This window comes from Osmerus eperlanus, chromosome 16 (assembly GCF_963692335.1).
Source record: "Osmerus eperlanus chromosome 16, fOsmEpe2.1, whole genome shotgun sequence".
Taxonomy (NCBI): domain Eukaryota; kingdom Metazoa; phylum Chordata; class Actinopteri; order Osmeriformes; family Osmeridae; genus Osmerus; species Osmerus eperlanus.
In genome coordinates this window covers 2,058,264-2,077,860 of record NC_085033.1, presented here as the reverse complement: position 1 = coordinate 2,077,860, position 19,597 = coordinate 2,058,264, and the positions used below count along the sequence as shown (strand labels likewise).

At 46.5% G+C, this 19,597-nt stretch overlaps 1 protein-coding gene across 6 annotated transcripts in view; it reads right to left on the bottom strand.

The window, feature by feature from the left end:
* Nucleotides 1-13,492: 13,492 nt before the first annotated feature.
* The window catches only part of LOC134036638 (phosphatase and actin regulator 1-like), a 43,885-nt gene continuing 37,780 nt past the window's right edge, over nt 13,493-19,597 (bottom strand). For 4 of the 6 annotated variants that reach the window (XM_062481644.1, XM_062481645.1, XM_062481642.1 and 1 more), the window contains exons 9-12: nt 16,418-16,479; nt 15,279-15,423; nt 13,903-13,975; nt 13,493-13,679 (exon numbers count right to left, since the gene is read on the bottom strand). In XM_062481644.1, coding sequence (XP_062337628.1) covers nt 13,664-13,679; nt 13,903-13,975; nt 15,279-15,423; nt 16,418-16,479 — 296 coding nt within the window. In that variant the 3' untranslated portion in view covers nt 13,493-13,663. Of the gene's footprint in view, nt 13,680-13,902; nt 13,976-15,278; nt 15,424-16,417; nt 16,480-17,731; nt 17,802-19,597 lie in introns of those variants that run through there. The other 2 variants (XR_009932427.1, XR_009932426.1) reach the window with 2 other exon arrangements.

Here is a 19,597-nt window from a genome sequence, read left to right as displayed (position 1 = left end):
ATTACATTTAAAGTTACTGGCTCTCCTCTTTCAGAGCTCTTAGTTTGATATGGCTAACTGATGAACACATTGTATTTTACCTTTAATGTCATAGCCTTCGAATCATCTTAATGTGAGGCACTGTAGGCTTCCAGTGCTTTTTATATATATACACACACACACACACACAGACGCACGCACACCCAGACACAGACACACACACGCAGACACACACACAGACACACACACAGATGAACACACAGACACACACCCAGACACACACACACAGACACACATACAGACACACACACACACACTCGTCAGCTTGGAGCGACTGTTCCGGAAACACAGCTGCCTCTCAGACAATCACTTCTTAAAAGTCAGCCAAGACTGTGCACTTTCCTGTCCTCCAGGAAGTACCTGCCCTTTCCTTTGAGCCGCGAGGAAGCAGAGTTTCCTATTGCCTTCACGCTGGTTGTCCACCACAAGCTGCACAACTTTGAGAGGCTCCTGAGGTCCATTTAGGCCCCTCAGAACTTCTACTGCGTCCACGTAGACACCAAGGCGCCGGCCTCCATTTTGGCCGCCGTCACCTCCATCACTTCCTGTTTCCAGAACGTCGTCCTGTGTAGCCGGCCAGTGGGGGTGGTCTACACAGGCTGGTCGCGCGTCCAGGCCGACTAGGCTAACGTTAGCTGCTGTGTGTGTGTGTGTGTGGTTATATTTATTTTACATTTGAATGGAGTCATTGTGCTGTTAAATTGGCTAACTGTAGGTAGTATACAACAACATGTATTAGAATCAAGGCTGGATCTCAGTTTATTAGAATTTTTTAAGTTACTGTAAGTTAATTCATGTCAAGTCTAACTTCACAACTGAACATATCACAAATGAACACACTAAGTTTTCCACACTAATCAATATTCTTTTTTCGGTCTTTACAGGTTGACTGCGTATAGGCAATTCACCTTGTGGGCCAGGGGGCTGTTGGAAAAATTGAAGATGTAACACATTTATCCTGTATAAGAATGATTCTGTGTTCAGTATTCCTTGGGTGCAAAGAGAGGCCTAACCCCAAATCTGAACTCTGGGTAAACATACAGGACCCTTATCTTGGGGCTGAGGACTTAGAAGAAGGGGGTTGGTTTGGTTGTTTTAAGGAGTTGTTTTACGACCCCAGGACCGGAGATCCTGTTGTTGTGTTTCAATCAGGGTTGATGTCGTAAACACGCACACATGTAAACACGCACGCACACACGCGTGCCAGGTCTATGCAAGGGAGTCAATGAAGAAGAGCCATGGGACATTTGCATGCCTTTGTCTTAACCAATGACTGTGAAGAGCGGGGCTGCTTAAATAGGTAGCTAGCACAACATGCTAGCAAACAAACTTTGTAGCACAATGGCGTGTGAAGTTTTTGTCTCCTTGTGGGCCGGCCGCAAGCAATAAAGCTTTCTTAAACTTGTCCACCGACTGACTGTGCAATGCTTGATAGATTAATATTCCTGACAGGGGCACTTGGGAAAAAGGAACAGAGTGCCTATACCAGCTTGTGTGGTCCATGCAATCCGGTCCAAGTTTCCCTCTGAATCATACAGGGGCTTTGAATATGATTTTTTTGAGTGATGGTTGTTGTTGTTGTTGTTAAAATATGCGTCAAGTAATTATTAAAATATATTAATAACATAAATAATTAAATAAAATAATTAATTAAGTATAATTTATGGGAAACCCACAGATCACAGGGGCTTCAGGAAACCAAACTGTAGCCATTTACTTATGGAAGCGACTGAGATGCCTAGCAATAGATGAGCCCTTGTCTGGTTTCTCAATCCCTCTGTGTTGACCTAGTGTAATTCTCTGGAATTATTTCTTCTTATTCTGCTCCCTCAGCACTTCCTGGATGGTCTTCTCTCTGCACTGGTTAGCTATTCCAACCATGATTTCCTGCCTGAAGTTGTATGCCTTCTCTTTCCTCTTCTGGACAGCAACGTACTGCTTTGCTGCCTTGGAGAACTGATGCCTGAACTGCAGTTTCCCGTCCCTTGTAACTGCATTATCCCGTGCCACATTGCTGTTGTGGTGTAAGGCAGCCACACGTAGACGTGCCTCCAAACTTTCCTGGCTATATTTGTTTATTTTTGTAGCGTATTTCGTGTAAAGAAAATGTACACTCTCTAGCTCTCCTGTGTGGATGCCTGCAGTGGTTTTCTCCAGCTTCTTTAGCAACAACTTATCTAGAACAACCTTTTGCAGACCCTCAAATGCTGTTGACTTCTCCTGGATCCAGGGCACCTTTCTTCTTCAGGTGTATATGGACGGGTGTTCACACCTTGAGAATGTTTCACTGGACAGCCACTCGTGCACATTGGTGATATGATGCAGTATAGAGGTCCACTTCTCCTTCAGTTTTGTCTTATCCCCATTGCATGTCGCCACAGAGAACCACAGGTGATTGGGTATGCACTTAACCCATTCCATCAGATCTGGTGACTTGATCTTCAGTGGTCGTTTTTTCATGTTCTTCACTATGTGCCACAGGTCATACTAGGGTGACCAGACGTCCGGATTTCGTCCGGACAGTCTGGTTTTCCAGCCCTTTGTCCGGACAGCTGTTGCGTGTCCTCCTTTTCGCCCTTTTGTCCTCCTTTTTTACCCTTCCTGCCCACCGTCGCAATTTACCACTTGCGTAGGCTTTCAGATACCAAAAAGAAAGACCTCCTTCAAACCTACGTGGAGTTCAGAACAACACTTTGCCACTAAGAGCAGAAAAAATCAATCTAATTCCATCTGTAAGATTTGTCGCATTGATATAGACGTGAGTAGTAAGGGGAAAGGGGCTTTTAGAGCGGCATGCCTGCGGTACGCAACGGCACAAGGATAATGCTAGTTACATGCTAGATAATGACCAAATTACATATTGTAATTTCTATTACAATTGAAATAGTGGGGAATGATACTGTATTATTTTCTTATTTATCTTTTGACTAAACTTAACCCCCCCCCCCCCTGCTTCTGGTCACCCTAGGTCATACTCATGCTGCACTGTGCTATGCTGTTCCTTCATTATCTTCTGAACTGATAGGTGGAAGTCTGTGGCAAGGATGGAAATTGAGACACCATGGTCTGCAAGCTTGGTGAGGCACCTCTCAAGGCCTGCTGTCTCAAGCCAGTAGCTGTTCTTTACTTCAGTCACCTTGACGGTTTCCTGGGCTACTACCAGCTTTGATTTTGTATCAAGCAATGTGTATGTGCCAAAAGTAGCATTGTGACCTGGGCTATCATACCTGGCATCTCCAGAGAGGATGAGCTGCTCATCCCCGACCGCTGCCATGATACTTTCATTGTGGAGGGTCCACTGTCGATTTACTTCAGGGATGACGTATGCTTTTTGTATTTTGTACCATTCCCTTTCTGATAAGGTCTCCAACTCAAGACATTTACACATTTACAAAAATGGAGCACATTCATTGTCGTGTTGTGTTGCTCTTCATCACTTGGTACGTAATCTGAGTCACTTGTATCTTCCGGCCCCTCAGATAAGAGGTCTTCTTCACTGCTGTCAACACCAGGAGGTTCCAGGTCAAGTTTGGATGTTGATGCCGTTGAGAATGTTGTCACTGGCGTGCTGTCTGATGACAGTTCTTTTCTCATTAATGCACTGTAGCAGTTGTCATTCCTACTTAAATTTTCAACAATAATGTCATCTATCAAAGTGGATTTTGTGTCATGTTTAGCAAAGCTCTCTAGACATTGGCATTGTTCTACTGGGTCAGTCTGACTGCCAACAGACACCATACTACTCTTTGTGTTTGTCCTTGTGTAGCTGCATGTCAAAGTTAGAGGCTTGTTCTGATGCTCTTTGGTCATGTCCCTCTGTCCTGCCTGTTTGGGTAACCTATAAGAACAAATATAGCTTGTTGTAATCTTCTTTCTTAATTTGCTAATATAATGTAGTTAAACTTGCAACGATCACAATGGCTCAAAGCAAGGTGGGTGAGTGACTACACTAGCCTCATACAGTCAGATGTTATGTGATTGGTCCTCTCAGGCAGTTGTGAATCGCGATGTAGAAAAAATATGGGTTTATTGAACAGTAACACAAGTAGGTGATCTAATGATACCAATTGTGATTATTCTAACAATATATACACACGTCATCTACACAGCCTTAGCCTAGCATCTACAGACCATAGCCTACCTCTTTCTCCGGCACTACAGTACTAGCCGGGTGTTGGACCGAATTCTCATTCCCCCGCAGAATTCCACTCCCCTACGCGTGAACACGGACTGCCTTCCTAGTGTATTGCCATGTGTAGATTGGCGAACCGAGGCGATTTTTACAATGTTAAGCCTAGGTTCCCTCGTTTTAGGCTTTGAGGAAACTGTCAGTAGGCTATGTTGAGCTGCACTTGAGAAACGATGTTGATGTTGTGCTACACTGTCCTATTATCGGAATGAGGTAATATGTGAATTATGTTGTAGTTGCGACTGCTGTTATGTCACTGTCTGGTAAAAGCGAGGATCCTTCTTTGTATTCATTTGTATGAATCACTTTTAGTATAAATATTCACTTCTGATTCTTGATTACGTTGTACTTGCTGTTATAGGCTACCTACTAAATGCACTATATGCCAATTGTAATAGAATCGTCTGGTAAATGAGTATAGCTACATTATTTTACACATTTATATAAAAAGGCCCCTGCTCACAGCCAGAGGTCCCTCCTATCAGAATTCAACTTCTATTTCCCTCTCAGTAAACTACTTGCCACACAACTGTTTTGTGTTTACAATCATATCCATTTTATAGATCCTGCTTCCCACAGCCTAGTTAGTATCTTCTAACTTGCAATGTACAGTGCTTGGTTTTAGTACCTAATAAGCCAAGCCTGGACCTCAGCTTTGTGAATGGCTAGTGAAAAACATCTAATAAATGATGACATTGATTGGTTCCATCACATTTATTTTAAACAAAAAACTATAATGATATATTTAACAAAAGGTAGAAAAAAGAAAGAAATAGTGATAATTTAAATAAGAGTTTTAACAAGTTTGAGGCTTGATCATGAAAACAGGTCAGGGATGTTTACGGCAGGCAGCACAGACATATTTCTGTCAGTTGGATTTGAGCACAACACTGATGGAACCATCTGAGGCAGCTGTCACAGCCAACCTCAGATTTTGGATAAACATTGCTAGACATAGCATCACCATGTGTAGTATTGTTGTTGTCCACAGTGCGGCCACTTGGAAGCACTGTGGCCAATCACACACCTGGTTGCTTTTAACTCTGGTCAGTAAAAGTTTGCCCTACTGGGGGAAAGGTTGATTTCATGTCAGTGGATACAGTATGTCACATGGGCATCACTGTTCTTCATTTGTCGTCACTGATGTTTGCTGATGCCATGAGATTTTAGTTATGGAGATGTGGCAGCTCGATTATTATCCCCAAGAGACATATTGACTGGTACAAGGTGCCACGTTTTCCCATTCCAGTGTTGAAAGTTTTTTTTATTTTTTTGCTTGGTCATTTAAGAACTAGCTGAAAATGCCAAAAGAAATTGTTTTCAGCACAGCTTTTACAGTAAACATATTTGTTTTTGGAATAGTTAATATCGGTAAATGATTCATATGTTGTGTGTATTTAGTCATTACATCAGTCCCAAGATGTCATGTTCTTGATTTGAAATAAAATTATGTGACGATCATTCATTCTGAGATTCTTTATTAGTGTGATAAAAAAATTGTAAATCAACAGAAAATGTAGATGAAATTCCAACAAATATTTTTTTTTTTTATCCGGTTGTACGTGTTTTTTATGCTGTTTGAGTTCCTCCATTTCCTTTGTTGCTCCCCCCAGCGATGGAGGATCCACCCCCAGGACGGGAACCCCCCTTGGATCCCTTGGATCCCTTGGATCCCTTGGAGCCAGAACCCTTTCCAGACTTACTCCTCCTCATCCTAATCTTCTGCTGCAGTTAGGAACACAAAGCAAAAATATCCAGAAGGTAAGCCATTTCAGTCAAAGGTAACACATTTCAACACTGACATTTTAAAAATGATTATGTATTATATGTTTAGACCTACCTTTAAAGCCTCCTCTTTCTCCATGGGTTGACAAGACATTGTGGAGGTATCAATGTTGGTGGCATCCTGGACTGCATGGCTAACCACTAGGTTGCATGACAATACTTGCTGCAATGAGGAATTCATGTATTATTTATAAACAGTGGGGGATTCTCTCATCTCATGCTGATATCAGTAGATTGAGTTTACATTTCTTCTTTTTGTCTCGAATAGTTGATCTTACCCCATTCTGCTTCAGAGGGCATGGCATGCCTTGATGTGCCCCATCGCACACAGTCTCCATTGCAACGAAACTCAGCCTTTTCTCTGCAGAGTTCAACTGGGAAAACACAACAAAAAAGGACTGAATAATGCATAGTCTGGACAATCATAAAACAACATTTTGTAACAGTTGTATACGATTTTTGTGTGCGCCAATTCTCTTCCGTCATTGTACTCACAGTGTCCTCTTGGAGTTCTTCTAGAAGTGGACGGAAAGTGCGTCGGTCAGCATCTCCACTGGCAAACAGGCCTGATAAGACATCCTCATAGCTGAGCTCAGATGGTGTCTGGGCCTTCACCAGCAGGATGGCCACCGACAGCAAAAAGTAGGATTGGATCTGAGTCTTCATCTTGAACTGTTGTCTGTCTCCAGCACTGAAAGTCTCCACAGTTTTATACTCTCTCCTCCCACAAAAAAAGCCCAGTGTTGAGCAAGCCGGATTCAGGGAAATGTGTGTTTTGGGGCACTCCATGGCTGCTGGCCAGGGTTAAAAGTTCAAACACATCCTACTGTTTTGCAACCAAACCTCTAATCGCTATACTGGCACATCACGGATTGATTTAACCTGCTTTCTATTTATCAAACAGCCTGTAGGGACAGCTGTTCCAGATGGTTCTCCCTAAACTGGAAATTTACCGTAAAAGATAAACAGCAATTTTGAGCTGTCATTACAAACATTCTAATGTTTCGCAATCACAGGCAGCCCAAGTGGATAGACCTTGACTGGAACTCTTGCACTGGCTAGTATGCAAGTTATCTTTCTGTAGCTTAAAAATCTTGGCCACTACAACCAGATCCTGAATACTGACGACACAGTAACACAATCTCCTCACAAATCTGTTGAGTTTTCCACAAGTTTCTATTTCCAGTCTCATTCATGTGTCGCATTTAAAGTTGAAAACACGTGTTCATTGGTGCCATCTACTGTTCAGAAATCAGTTCTGGATCTTTTTAAATAACCCACCCCCCACCCCACACACACACACACACACACACACACACACACACACACACACACACACACACCAAAACCAAGTTGGCTCGGGGCCCATCAAACAGTTGTGCCCAAGAGTCTGTAAGTTGATTATTCGGGCCTGCTCCTCGGTTGGTTGTGTCGAAATGAGCCGCAACGGGCATAGGACAAAAACACTATTCCTACCACATCTATTTTCAATACTTCTTTCCCCACCACTGTCAAAATGACATAACATTTTACATTTACATTTAGTCATTTAGCAGACGCTCTTATCCAGAGCGACTTACAGTAAGTACAGGGACATTCCCCCGAGGCAAGTAGGGTGAAGTGCCTTGCTCAAGGACACAACATCATTTTGCACGGCCGGGAATTGAACCAGCAACCTTCTGATTACTAGCCCGATTACCTAACCGCTCAGCCACCCAACTCCCATTTATAAGCAATTGAAAATGAAAATGTAGCCAGTGAAACAACAGACAATTCTAGGCTACATAATCAGTTGCATGATTACCTAATGAAAACCTAATGAATACAATACAACAGTAGTCTTGTTTTTATTTGTCTAATGCATTAACACTGTCAATGAGATGCTTGCATTTGCCTTACTGCACCGATCAAAGTGATCAATTACTGTGTCTGGCAGAATACTGGCTTTGTACTGAGCCCAAATCTCAATCAACCTCCTCCCTCGATCTATCCTAGTCACTCATCATGTCTTTGATTTAGTCAATCTTTCTCCAAATATCGCTTCAAATACTGTATGCTGCATATGTTGACAACATCTGTTTCTTGTGTCTTACAAGAGGTACTACCTTTACACCTTAGAAATGTGTACTGTAGCTTATTCATATACCATAACTGCAATTGTAGGGGGTTCAATATTGGCCAAACAACCAAAACTAATTCCCCTATGTTTGAAGGAAGAGGGGAAACTGAACAGTGTATTAACATTAACCAAATTATGCCAATACCAATGAAATTACAGTTATTTGACTCTATGGGTTAAATCAGAGCAAGAAAGGTCAAAGTAAGGTTACATTAAATATACATTTAATAACATTGCACATGAATGAAATCAATTACAAGGCAAACATGTTACAAAATGAAGGCTTTAAATCAGCATATCATTATTGTAAATCAGGGAGAGAAAGCAAGAGGTGAGCAAGGAGAAGGAGTAGGACAAGCCAGAGCTGAGGAGAAGGTCTTGTAAATGGCATGAGGAAGAGATGAGGAATCCACAGAACAATGCTTCACAATTCCCTTTATACCCACGAACAACCAATCAGACCACATCTTGATCCTTACTTATCAACATATGCCTAGCAATGCGACAGTAAGTTACACAATGAGATGTGAGACGCATCAAGTAGGGCCCAATTGTCACACCAATTCTGGGAATGTGTGTGTGAAAGGGCCTACTTGATGAATATAAATGATAAACTTTTTAAAATTTGTATTTCATTTTTTTCATGGGGCCCAAAATTCCGCCTCTGGGTGGGGCATGGTGATACCAGCCTTACACAATTATACTGGTGTCTCCTGGCCTGTCCTCCCCTTCCTCATTTCCTCTCTCTCTCTCCATTCTTCCATGTCTCTTCTTATGTCATCCACAGGGGTATTTTGCTAGCCTCCTCTCCCAGGCATGGGTATAGATGATGGACACAAACATGTTCTGCGACATATACGCCACGTGAACACCGTCATTCAATATGAGGCAGACCTTTTGAGCCTCCTTCTATAAGAATCAGATCACCATATGTTGTGGAGAACGTCACTTATTCGGTCTCACACTGATGTTCTGGGAATGTGTGTGTGTGTGGCAGGCATGTGGTGGTGGTGGTGGGGGGGGGGGGCAGAGGAAGCTGCAGAACGTTGACCCCACATTTTGACTAATGCACCCATTCATACAGACACTCACATACTTAAAAACACACTCTCATAGTAACACACACACAGGTGTAGGAGGGCCCAGACTACCACGTGCTGTAGGAGGGCCCAGACTACCACGTGCTGTAGGAGGGGCCCAGACTACCACGTGCTGTAGGAGGGCCCAGACTACCACGTGCTGTAGGAGGGGCCCAGACTACCACGTGCTGTAGGAGGGCCCAGACTACCACGTGCTGTAGGAGGGGCCCAGACTACCACGTGCTGTAGGAGGGGCCCAGACTACCACGTGCTGTAGGAGGGGCCCAGACTACCACGTGCTGTAGGAGGGTCCCAGACTACCACGTGCTGTAGGAGGGCCCGGTAGATACAGATGGGCTGAGGTTTCCATCTAGTGGTGAGACAAGAAACTGCAACCCCTGGCCTCAAGAGATCCTACCATGGGCTGTTACCTGTGGTGGAGTTCTTAGCCTGGCTAAACTCAGGACAATGGCACGGCCTCATCTCGGAGGGCTCACTAATCTCCCTGTGACACCTCTCACAATATATACTGGCCCTGGCGAACACAGACAAGCACACAGAGATAGAGATGTGATATATCCTGGCAGTGTGCTGAAAGTATTTGAGTTTGCGAGTCCTGGTTAAAGAGGAAGATTCACCAGGAAACCAACGAAGAGGGACAAAAAGATTTATTTATCTGTGATAACGCGATGAGATAACTGACGTGAAACCATACTGATGTGTGGAGATCTGTGTGTGAGTGTGTGCAGGTCTGGCAGTGTATCTGTGTGTATGTGTGTGAGTGTGTGTGCCGGTCTGGTAGTGTATCTGTGTGTATGTTTGTGTGTGTGTACCTAAACACTGTGTTCGAGTCCTCTGTGTCTGTCACTGGGGATCAGACAGGCTAATGCTGTCTGCATCTCCAAGGTTATAGAGGTAGACACATAGCCAGGCTGCCCACTCTCCAACACACCAAGACAATCAGATCTCAAGTGCAACTTTGTTCAAAAATGTCAAAGGTCCCATCCTTTAGAGTCGGTCTCTCATCTTCTCAGACACAAACACACGCACGTCTCTGTGTTTGTGGGAACAAAGCTACTATGGCTCTCTGCTGGTCGTCCCTCATCACATAGCAGCCCTTGTAGAAGGTGACCTGGTGGTCATATATATCATTGTGATTTGTAAAGTGTAAAAGTGTAGGTAACTGAGGTAATCCAGTGCCATATTGTGCCATATTGTTCTGCAACCTGAGCTGCCATTACCTACCCTGCCTTTAAAGTTGTTCCTGTTTAACTTCAGTTTCCAGTGTGGACAAGTTACTGTGACTTTTCTTTAGCTTGTCTTGTATGGTGGGCACAGGTGACTGTGGAGGGGTGTCTGGAGGCTGTTGGTATGTCAAGTGCTTCAGAAACTGCACTGTTACAGTTTTACGTGTAAGTCAAATTAAATACTGTATTCAATAAACAAAGAAAGAAATAGTACCTCTGTGCTGGACTGAAGCACAGAGGTTTTTTTTTTAATATGATCTGGAAAGAATTGACAACAATCAAGCATGAATGTTGGAAAAATCCTTTTAGTAAGATTTCATTGACATAAACAAACCATTCTACCTGTTACATGCATTTGTCCACCTGCGCAAAGTAAGTACATGACAGGTAATGAGACATCAGGTGAGCAACATCTTGAGAAGATATTCCACTGGTGTAATGCTGCTGGCATCCAAGGACATGGACACAGACCTGACAGAGATGACACAGGAGAATGTAAAAATGTCCATGATAACATTTTAGGCAATGGCCTTACTTGTATCCATTTAATGATAGACTTTGATTCACAATAGGCCTGGACTAGAACTCAAAATAGTAAAATGAGTATGTTGTGGCATGTTCATGGTAATCACAATGAATTGTCACCATCGGTGTCTTGTATTTGATGTATTTACAGAAGAAGCCTTGAAAAATGTCATTGTGACAGTGCTGTGCTTCTCCGTATTGCTTGTTTTGAGGTGTGTGTGTGTGTGTGTGTGGGGGGGGGGGGATGAAAGCTATTTCATTTTTTCATCATGTTAGTGTTGCTTCTCTCACACACACACATGTATTCACACTCAACATACATGTATTCCCCTTTTCATAAAGGTTCAATAGTCAGCTACAATTCCTGGGCAGGCACAAGGCACCCAGCAGCATTTAATGGTCATATTGCCGTGGTTACAGAAACAAAATGGTGGCTGAATGACAGACACAAATATCGGATATTTAATGTCAGTTCACAACTAACTAATTTTGTGAAAAAATCTGGCCTTGACCAATTACAATACCACCAATTTAAAAACATAAGTATTTGAATGTAAATGTATTTGATTTGATTCAAAAGTTAGTCAGGACTTGTAGGACTGGTCCACTTGTTTTACACTGGTTAAAAAGTGCACCCAAAGCATGACTTGGGTTCGGGTTTTTTGCCATTTACATATCTGGAAAAATACATGGCATTCATTGACTTGAATGAATCTGTCAAATAAAAAAAAAGTTTTATTGCTGAATTAGTATTCAGTGATTCCAACACAACATTCCCTTCATGCCGGCTTGAAAAAATGAGGGGCTTGACATTTGGCTCTTTACAACATGGAGCAATACAGTACCAATACTTTAGCATCTTAACACCTGTGCTCAAAATAAACGGATGACATGCTGGATTCAGAAGTAAGCCAGTTAAAGCATGAAGCATGACACCTCCCCCTACTTATTTCCAAATAGCTCTTTAAATGTATAGGTGGCCTAATAAAACCAAGTCACTGGGACTTTGAAAGAACCTGTGTGCTAAGCATTGTACCGCTTTTATATAAACGTTCAACCAAAATGTGCCAAACAAGGTACTAAACCATATTCTACTGGATTGCCCCTGTAATCATTCAAGAGACCAAACGAGGGGATTTAGCACTGTGCAGAAGCAGCTGTACCCACATGGAGGCAGATGACCCTTACTCACTTACATAGCTTAAACATCATATTGCTAATTTACATTTAAAAAGGTGACAAAACAACAATGGCCATAGTAAAACCAACCTCAGTAAAAAAAAAAAAAAAAAAACACGGGTCAGAAATGAAATTTGTCAAGCTTGCATGATATGCTGACTTTCGTACTACAGAATGGCCAATAGTTACTTGGATTTTACACATCAGGAGTAAAGGAAAGAGATTTTATAAAATGTTCATTCTCGATAAAGACTTGTTCTTTTGAAAAATACAGAGACCAGGAATGAGAACTTTTCAATGTAAAAAGTACAGTGTGTAACAGTGCTCCAGTAAGTGGACAGTATGTAAAAAATAAAATAAAGGAAAGTGCATCCCTGGATCATGTTTCAAGCCTCAGCTTGCCTGAGGACGTCATGTTTCTTAGTCACGGTCTGTGACACCCTCAAAGCCACAGAACCCACCCTTTCAAATTAAAGTATGGCTGATAAAAACAAATACAAAACAAATACAAATCACATTTAAAAAAACCAACAAAGCCGTTACATGTAAGCAGCAGTGCACGTTTTGCCAGACGTAGCCTCTTCCAAGGCCCCCACTCAAGATCCCCACGTGAAATGTTATATTGGACGTTTGCATCTTTAAACGCTTTCTATAGGATTTCTACCTCAGTATAAACAATATGTACATGTTGGAGAGGGCAAACGCCGTCTACCATCTCTAATTCACAGTTAGCAACAGATATCGACACAGTCGTCATAGAAGAGAATTGCACATCTTGGGGGATGAAAGTTGGGATGAGACGATGTAGCAGTTTCACAGAGGAAACCCCAGGGGGAGCTGTGGAGTCAGAGGAGGAGGACGTTACACATGATTCTGGAGCCGTGGCCCTTTCCCTCTCCGTTCACCCATAGATAAAACAACAACAGATGGCAAACCGAACAGCAGCAGGCCCTTAAAACAGCCAACTATGGTTGTTGAGACCCTAATCCAACACGGGACACGCTCCACGTCCTCAGCAGGTCCGCGGACCGAGGCGGAGAGGACGAGCAGACGCCCCCGATCGCGGACGGCCTGTCTGTGACGCTGGAGACGGGGCGAGGCGGCAAGCGATGCGGGCAGCGGCCCCTCTCGACACCAGGTCACCGAGCGCCTGCCTGAGAGCTCAGCTGCTAGGAGGGAGGACAGGGGAGTGTTTGGGCTCGTTTGTTCCACGGAGGGGACGAGAGGACGGGAGGCGCGGGCGTGTGCGAGAAACGAGTCAGCGTGCTACGACGGCATCGGAGAGGGTGTCTGTTCACACCCCCTGGGGAGGCGGAGGGGGGAGGGGGGGGGAGGGGGGGTCGGGTGGGTGCAGAACCAACTTGGTTGCAGGGTCTTGGAAAAAAAGGCATTTGAGAAGCACGTGGCCTTGTTGTAGAAAAAGGGCACGGTTAACTGTCCAGCACTTGTGGTTCTGGGAGAAGGAGCACCCCAGGCTGGTGGCTCCCTAGACAGTGGTGGTCTACGGCCTGTGAAACCTAGAGAGGACGGACAACCAAACAAAAGCAGCGTCAAACAAAGCGAGTGTCAATATACCGTAAACTGTAACGAAACGCAATCTCAAAAATCTCAAAACTCGTTTCAAACAGAAACGGGGCTTTCAGTGAGTTCCTGTACTGTGTTCTACAGGAAGTGCAAACGAGGCGTCTCTGCGGAGAGTCCCTCCGTGCAGACGCGCGGCGGCAGCGGGCGCCACCTCACCTGGTTAAATGGCGACTGGATTCGTGCACTTCCATCTCGTTGCTCTTGAAGTCGTTCAGCTCCTTCCGTATGGCTGCCTGTAGAGGGCAAACGGGACGAGAAAGTGAGAAGTGGGGGGGGGCTGAGGGACGGAGTTAGCGCATAAACAAACCGCAATCTCCCACCGTCTCGCTCCGAGCCCTTTCAGAACGCTTCATGCATCATTTACCAGCGACTTAAGGTCACGAGGGAAGCTGTTCTATTCTCTTTCAAAAACTGCAGCCTCCCCTTCCCTCTCTCCCTCCAAACAATCCCTCTTCTGTGTACATCATCCGAGTTCATTGATATATTTGGTACCTTCAGTCGTTTTTATATTCACAGGGATATTAAAAAAGGTGACGAATTGACACCAAGGGTGTTGTGGTTTGCTCTCTCTGGCGGACATCACGTCCATCCCACAGTATCCACCAACCAATCATCCCCAGCGAAAGCGAAGCACGTGAAAGGGTTGACGTGACGCTGGATCCGGAAGTAAGCCAGACTGCAGATGAGGCCAGCCTCGGATGCCAACCCTTGGACACAGACGTCAGCCTCGGAAGCGAGCGGCATTGGAGAGAGGCCGAAGGGGTCCTGGGGGCTCCGTCTGTCTGTTACGTAACGGGGGCGTTGTGTAACCGCTCTCTCACGTGGGCCGTGGTCAGGTGTGACCTGGCGTGGTCCGCAGTCTGCCTGGCCTCCTCGTCAAAGCTGAGAGAGAAAGACGGCGGGGCCGAGAGTCGCGCGAAGAAGAGAGGGAGACGTCTCCCAGATAGATGGACCTCATTAGACGCAGGCTGCAGAGTGAGGCAGGAACGCTCGGGGGGGTTTACTTACAGAGTGGTAAACAGAAAGATGGTTAAATAACAGACTTAATAAAGAAATAATACCGAAACAAAACAGCTGAGGCGGAGCGGCCATGGAGGAGAGCAGGGCGGAACCTTCTAGCATTATGCCTCCGAGCAGCGTCCTGCCGCTTCACCCAGCTCTAGTTCTTGAGGGTCGAGCAGCAGTCCTGGCTGTCGTAGATAGTTGAGGTCTAGCTGTGGTCCTGACAGAGAAGGTACGCCACAGCTGCTGTGGCAGGTACGCCACAGCAGCAATGGGTTAGATTCCTATGTTGTACGCCACAGCTGCTGTGGCGTACAACATAGGAATCTAACCCATTTGGACCCTCTAATGGCGACGGCAGGAAATGAGCAAAACCGGTGCTTGAGGTGAATATTTTGACCTCTAGATGTGCTGCATACCAGGAGCAGTCTCAGTGAGGAGTAGGCCTCATGCAGTAAAGGTTAACCCCCCCCCCCCCCCCCACCGCCTGACCCAGGCCCGAGTGGGGGGAGAACAAGTGGAGGGGTAACTTGCCTTGTCGGCGGCGGTGAGCCGGGTCCAGGGTTTGTCGGCCCGCCGGTCGTAGTCCTGGGCGTCGGACACGTCCACGTAGTCACTGAAGCGGATCAGGATCTTTGCCTGCCTCAGCTCCTCCACCGTGGGCCTCTGGCTCAGCTGGGGGAGAGGAGAGATGAGACGGTCAGGAGGGGAAGGGGTCAGGAGGAGAGGGGGTCAGGAGGAGAGAGGAGAGGGGGTCAGGAGGAGAGAGAAGGGGTCAGGAGGAGAGAGGGTCAGGAGGAGAGAGGAGACGGTCAGGAGGAGAGAGGGTCAGGAGGAGAGAGGAGAGAGGAGAGGGGGTCAGGAGGAGAGAGGGTCAGGAGGAGAGAGGGTCAGGAGGAGAGAGGAGAGGGGGTCAGGAGGAGAGAGGGTCAGGAGGAGAGAGGAGAAGGGGTCAGGAGGAGAGAGGGTCAGGAGGAGAGAGGAGATGGGGTCAGGAGGAGAGAGGGTCAGGAAGAGAGAGAAGGGGTCAGGAGGAGAGAGGGTCAGGAGGAGAGATTAGAGGGGGTCAGGAAGAGAGAGGAGAGGGATGGCTTGCTTCCATGTGAATAATCAAGGATGGGGGCGTGAGTCAGAATTGAGCCTGGCGTGTGTGAACGGGCTCTGAGTCAGGTGCACGGTGGCACTGAGTCACAGGAACATGGAAGCTTGTGTGTGTGTGTTCAGCCAGCGCCCAGCAGGTGAGGAGAACGTGCTGCTAGGCAATCTGAGGTGAGAGGAACAGGCGCCGTTTCAGGGTGTGTGTGTGTGTGGTGGTGGTGAAGGTGGTGTGAGGGTCTGGCATCAGCTTCTCTGGAAGGGCCAAGGACACTGAGGACATCGGTGTGTCCCCCCCCCCTCCCCCTCCATGGGAGGCTGGGAAAAATGGAGTATGGAGAAATGCCACTGATTTCACACATTCCTCTGCTTCCCAGCCTGCTGAGTCATTGTTCTGGCGTTTGTGCCCGTTGGATATTCTGCCCCCCCTCCGTCCCGTCACCTTCCAGAACAGCAGCAGGGGTCTGCAGGTTGTTGGCCTTGTGGTTGGGGGACGAGGAGGAGGGGGGAGGTGGGGTGCAGGGTGGTCGGGGCGTTTCAGTTTTCCCCTCCTTCCCCTGTATGAAAGTCTTACCTTCCGTGTGAGCCTTCGCTTGATCTCCCTCTTCTCCTCCAGCTCCTCCTGCTCGTTCCGGGCTGTGGAGACGGGAGAGGGGGTCAGGAGGAGACGGGGGGGGGGGGGGGGGGGGGGGTTAGGGGTGCGCGTACGCGGGGAGGGACACCTGTAGGAAAGCGGCTGAGCACTACCAAGGAGGAACGACATTTGCATAATGGAGGCGCATTAACATGCAGTGCACACACTCCCCTCGTATTCCATGCCACTGCATTTCGGACGGCCTCAAATTGTTTGTCCTTACAGCCTGTTTTTGTAGGATTGTTCGCATTGCTGATTCGATTTTATTTTTTGATGTAATTTTTTTCTCCCTCTCTTTCCTTCCACGATTCAAAATACAAAAAGCTCTGCTTTGGGAAAAATGGGGTTCAGATTCAACACCGTAACCAGTTTTATTCAGACAAAATGATTCCACGTCACCAGAGTCCTACTAGCCAAACAGCTACTGGCTACACTCCAAGCTAATTATAAGACAAGGACCCTCTCATTGTAAAAAAACAAAACAAAAACAAAAAGGGGAGGGCGGGGAGGGGATACAAAACAACATTGTATACAAGGGAGAGCAAAAACACACCCACATTGCCTTCTACTGAGAGTTCATCAGTGGCTGAAACTCCAACGAGCAGAGCAGCTACCTGACCTTGACAGAAATGTGCATCATGTATTCTCGTACCCTGTTCTTGTTCGCCCCCCCCCCCCCCCCCCCTGCTCTGCCAGCTGAAACAGGATGTCTCTGGGACATGCGGTGCTTCTGCCTAATCAGTGTTTGAAGGCAGTCCCACCCTGCTATCTCGCTGATAGAAGGGGGGGGGGGGGGGGGCTGATGCATCTCTGCAGGACGAGGGGGGGCAGGAACGTGTAACAGGCCTCCCACACAGCTCCTGTAACAGCCTGCGCTGGCTACATGCTAGCACACAGCTCCTGTAACAGCCTGCGCTGGCTACATGCTAGCACACAGCTCCTGTAACAGCCTGCGCTGGCTACATGCTAGCACACAGCTCCTGTAACAGCCTGCGCTGGCTACATGCTAGCACACAGCTCCTGTAACAGCCTGCGCTGGCTACATGCTAGCACACAGCTCCTGTAACAGCCTGCGCTGGCTACATGCTAGCACACAGACTAGTGCAGATATGGAGGAACGCTGACCACGTGGAAGGCCCAAGTGAGACCCAGGTGACACTTTATTGACTATTGTGAGATCATTACAGGTAAAATCAAGTCAAACTAAAACTGTGTGCTCATGTGTAAATGGAGAAGTAGATTTGGGGTACATACTGGATGTGTACTCACGTTTCAGGATGTTCCTCTGCTCCAGCTCTCAGCTGTTGGCCTCTGACTCAACCGCCTGCACAGAGGGAACACACCCGTCACATCTCAACACCAACCCCCGGGCGCCCTCCCCTTCATACACTCTCCTCACCACACAGACAACACACTCACTTTCACCCAACAAACTAGAAAACTGGATCTCGTCAGAATCTCAGAACAGAATCCCAGTGATAAACGAAAAAAAAAAATATATATATAATATATATATATATATGTATTATCTTACAAGTCCAAGTAGCTCTGGGCTAGCATGGTCAGTCAGGGTGCGTTTGTGAGAGGAACAGGAAGCAGGGCCGGTTTCTCTTCCTCCGCGTCTAGCCCCTTAGTCACACTGTCTGACACACAGCTCCGTGACTACACAGTGACGGACAGGCATGAGCTGAATCCTCCCAACATGGAGGAGGTGGTATGTGTGTTTATGTGGGAGTCAGGTGGTTGAACGGTTAGGGAGTCGGGCTAGTAATCTGAAGGTTGCCAGTTTGACTCCAGCCATGTCAACTGACGTTGTGTCCTTGGGCAAGGCACTTCACCCTACTTGCCTCAGGGGGATGTCCCTGTACTTACTGTAAGTCGCTCTGGATAGAGCGTCTGCTAATGACTAAATGTAAATGTGTGGGGTCACGCCGAAAAACCTGCATCATGAGCAACAACCAAAAACATTGGAATCGACTTGAGATTTAAAAAAATAAATATTTTTTTTAAATCTCAAGTCGATTCCAATGTTTTTGGTTATATATATATATATATATATACACACACACACACACACACTTCTTTGAAATGCTGAAATTCCCATTTTACAGGTCCCACCTCACGTTACATTGCCATGACCTCAGAAAACCACACTGCAGCGCGTGGACTACAAATCCTGCTAGGTTCTGGTGACAGATGGCCTCTCCATTTTCCTGCCCTCTTCCTGACAGGGGGAGTGAGAGATGGAGGAGAAGAGGAAAATACTTGGATGGTCAGCAGAAGGCAGACATGGTCCATCCCCCGACCCCCTTCCCCCGGGCAACGTGACCGGTGCACACATGCCTTCGCGTTCCTTCCTGTGTGCTTCTGCAGCATTAGTGACTGATGTCCTGCTCTCTGAACCAGAGCGCCTCGCCTCACGGTCCTGCTCCGGTCAGGGCCCGCTCTCAGCTTACACAAGCTGCAGCCCGTCACGCCCTCCTCTCGTCTCCTGCTTGACGCACCCATCCGGAGGGAGGGGGAAGGGGGGGGGGGGAGGGGTCCTAGCTAGTGAGGATCTACGTACACATGTATACACAGCTCGAGTTCACCTTAACGTGACCTCAGTCAATCAAACTGACCCTTCCAAACCACCGTCGTCATCATCACAGCCATCCTCCTTGTGTACGACCTGCTGTCAGTCAGAGCCTTTTCAAGTGCCGCGGCCACAACCATAAAAATTACAAAATTAAACATGTCCTCCACGATGACAAATATGTTGGAACGGGTGTGGAGTATCATCCATTCTCCCTCCTCTGGGGTGTAGAGACAAGATTCCAGAGTCATCCAGGAGGTTGGTCAACATTAGCTCTGAAAGTTGGTGAGTGATGCATTTGTGGCTCCCTAGGTGTTTGATGTCCTCCTGCAGTTGCTGGTTCAGCCTGGAGATGTGACCAGCCACCTGGTCATATTAAAGGCTAGTGCAACCTGTTTGTTGTGTGTGGCGTGCTATTGGCTGTGTGTGTGAGCGCGCGCATGAGCCGTCAGTATGGTCTGCCTAGTGTGTTGTTGGTGCTGTGTGGAGGAGTGGGGTGATAATGGATGGCACATATCGCCATGGTGATTCAGTGGGCGAGGGAG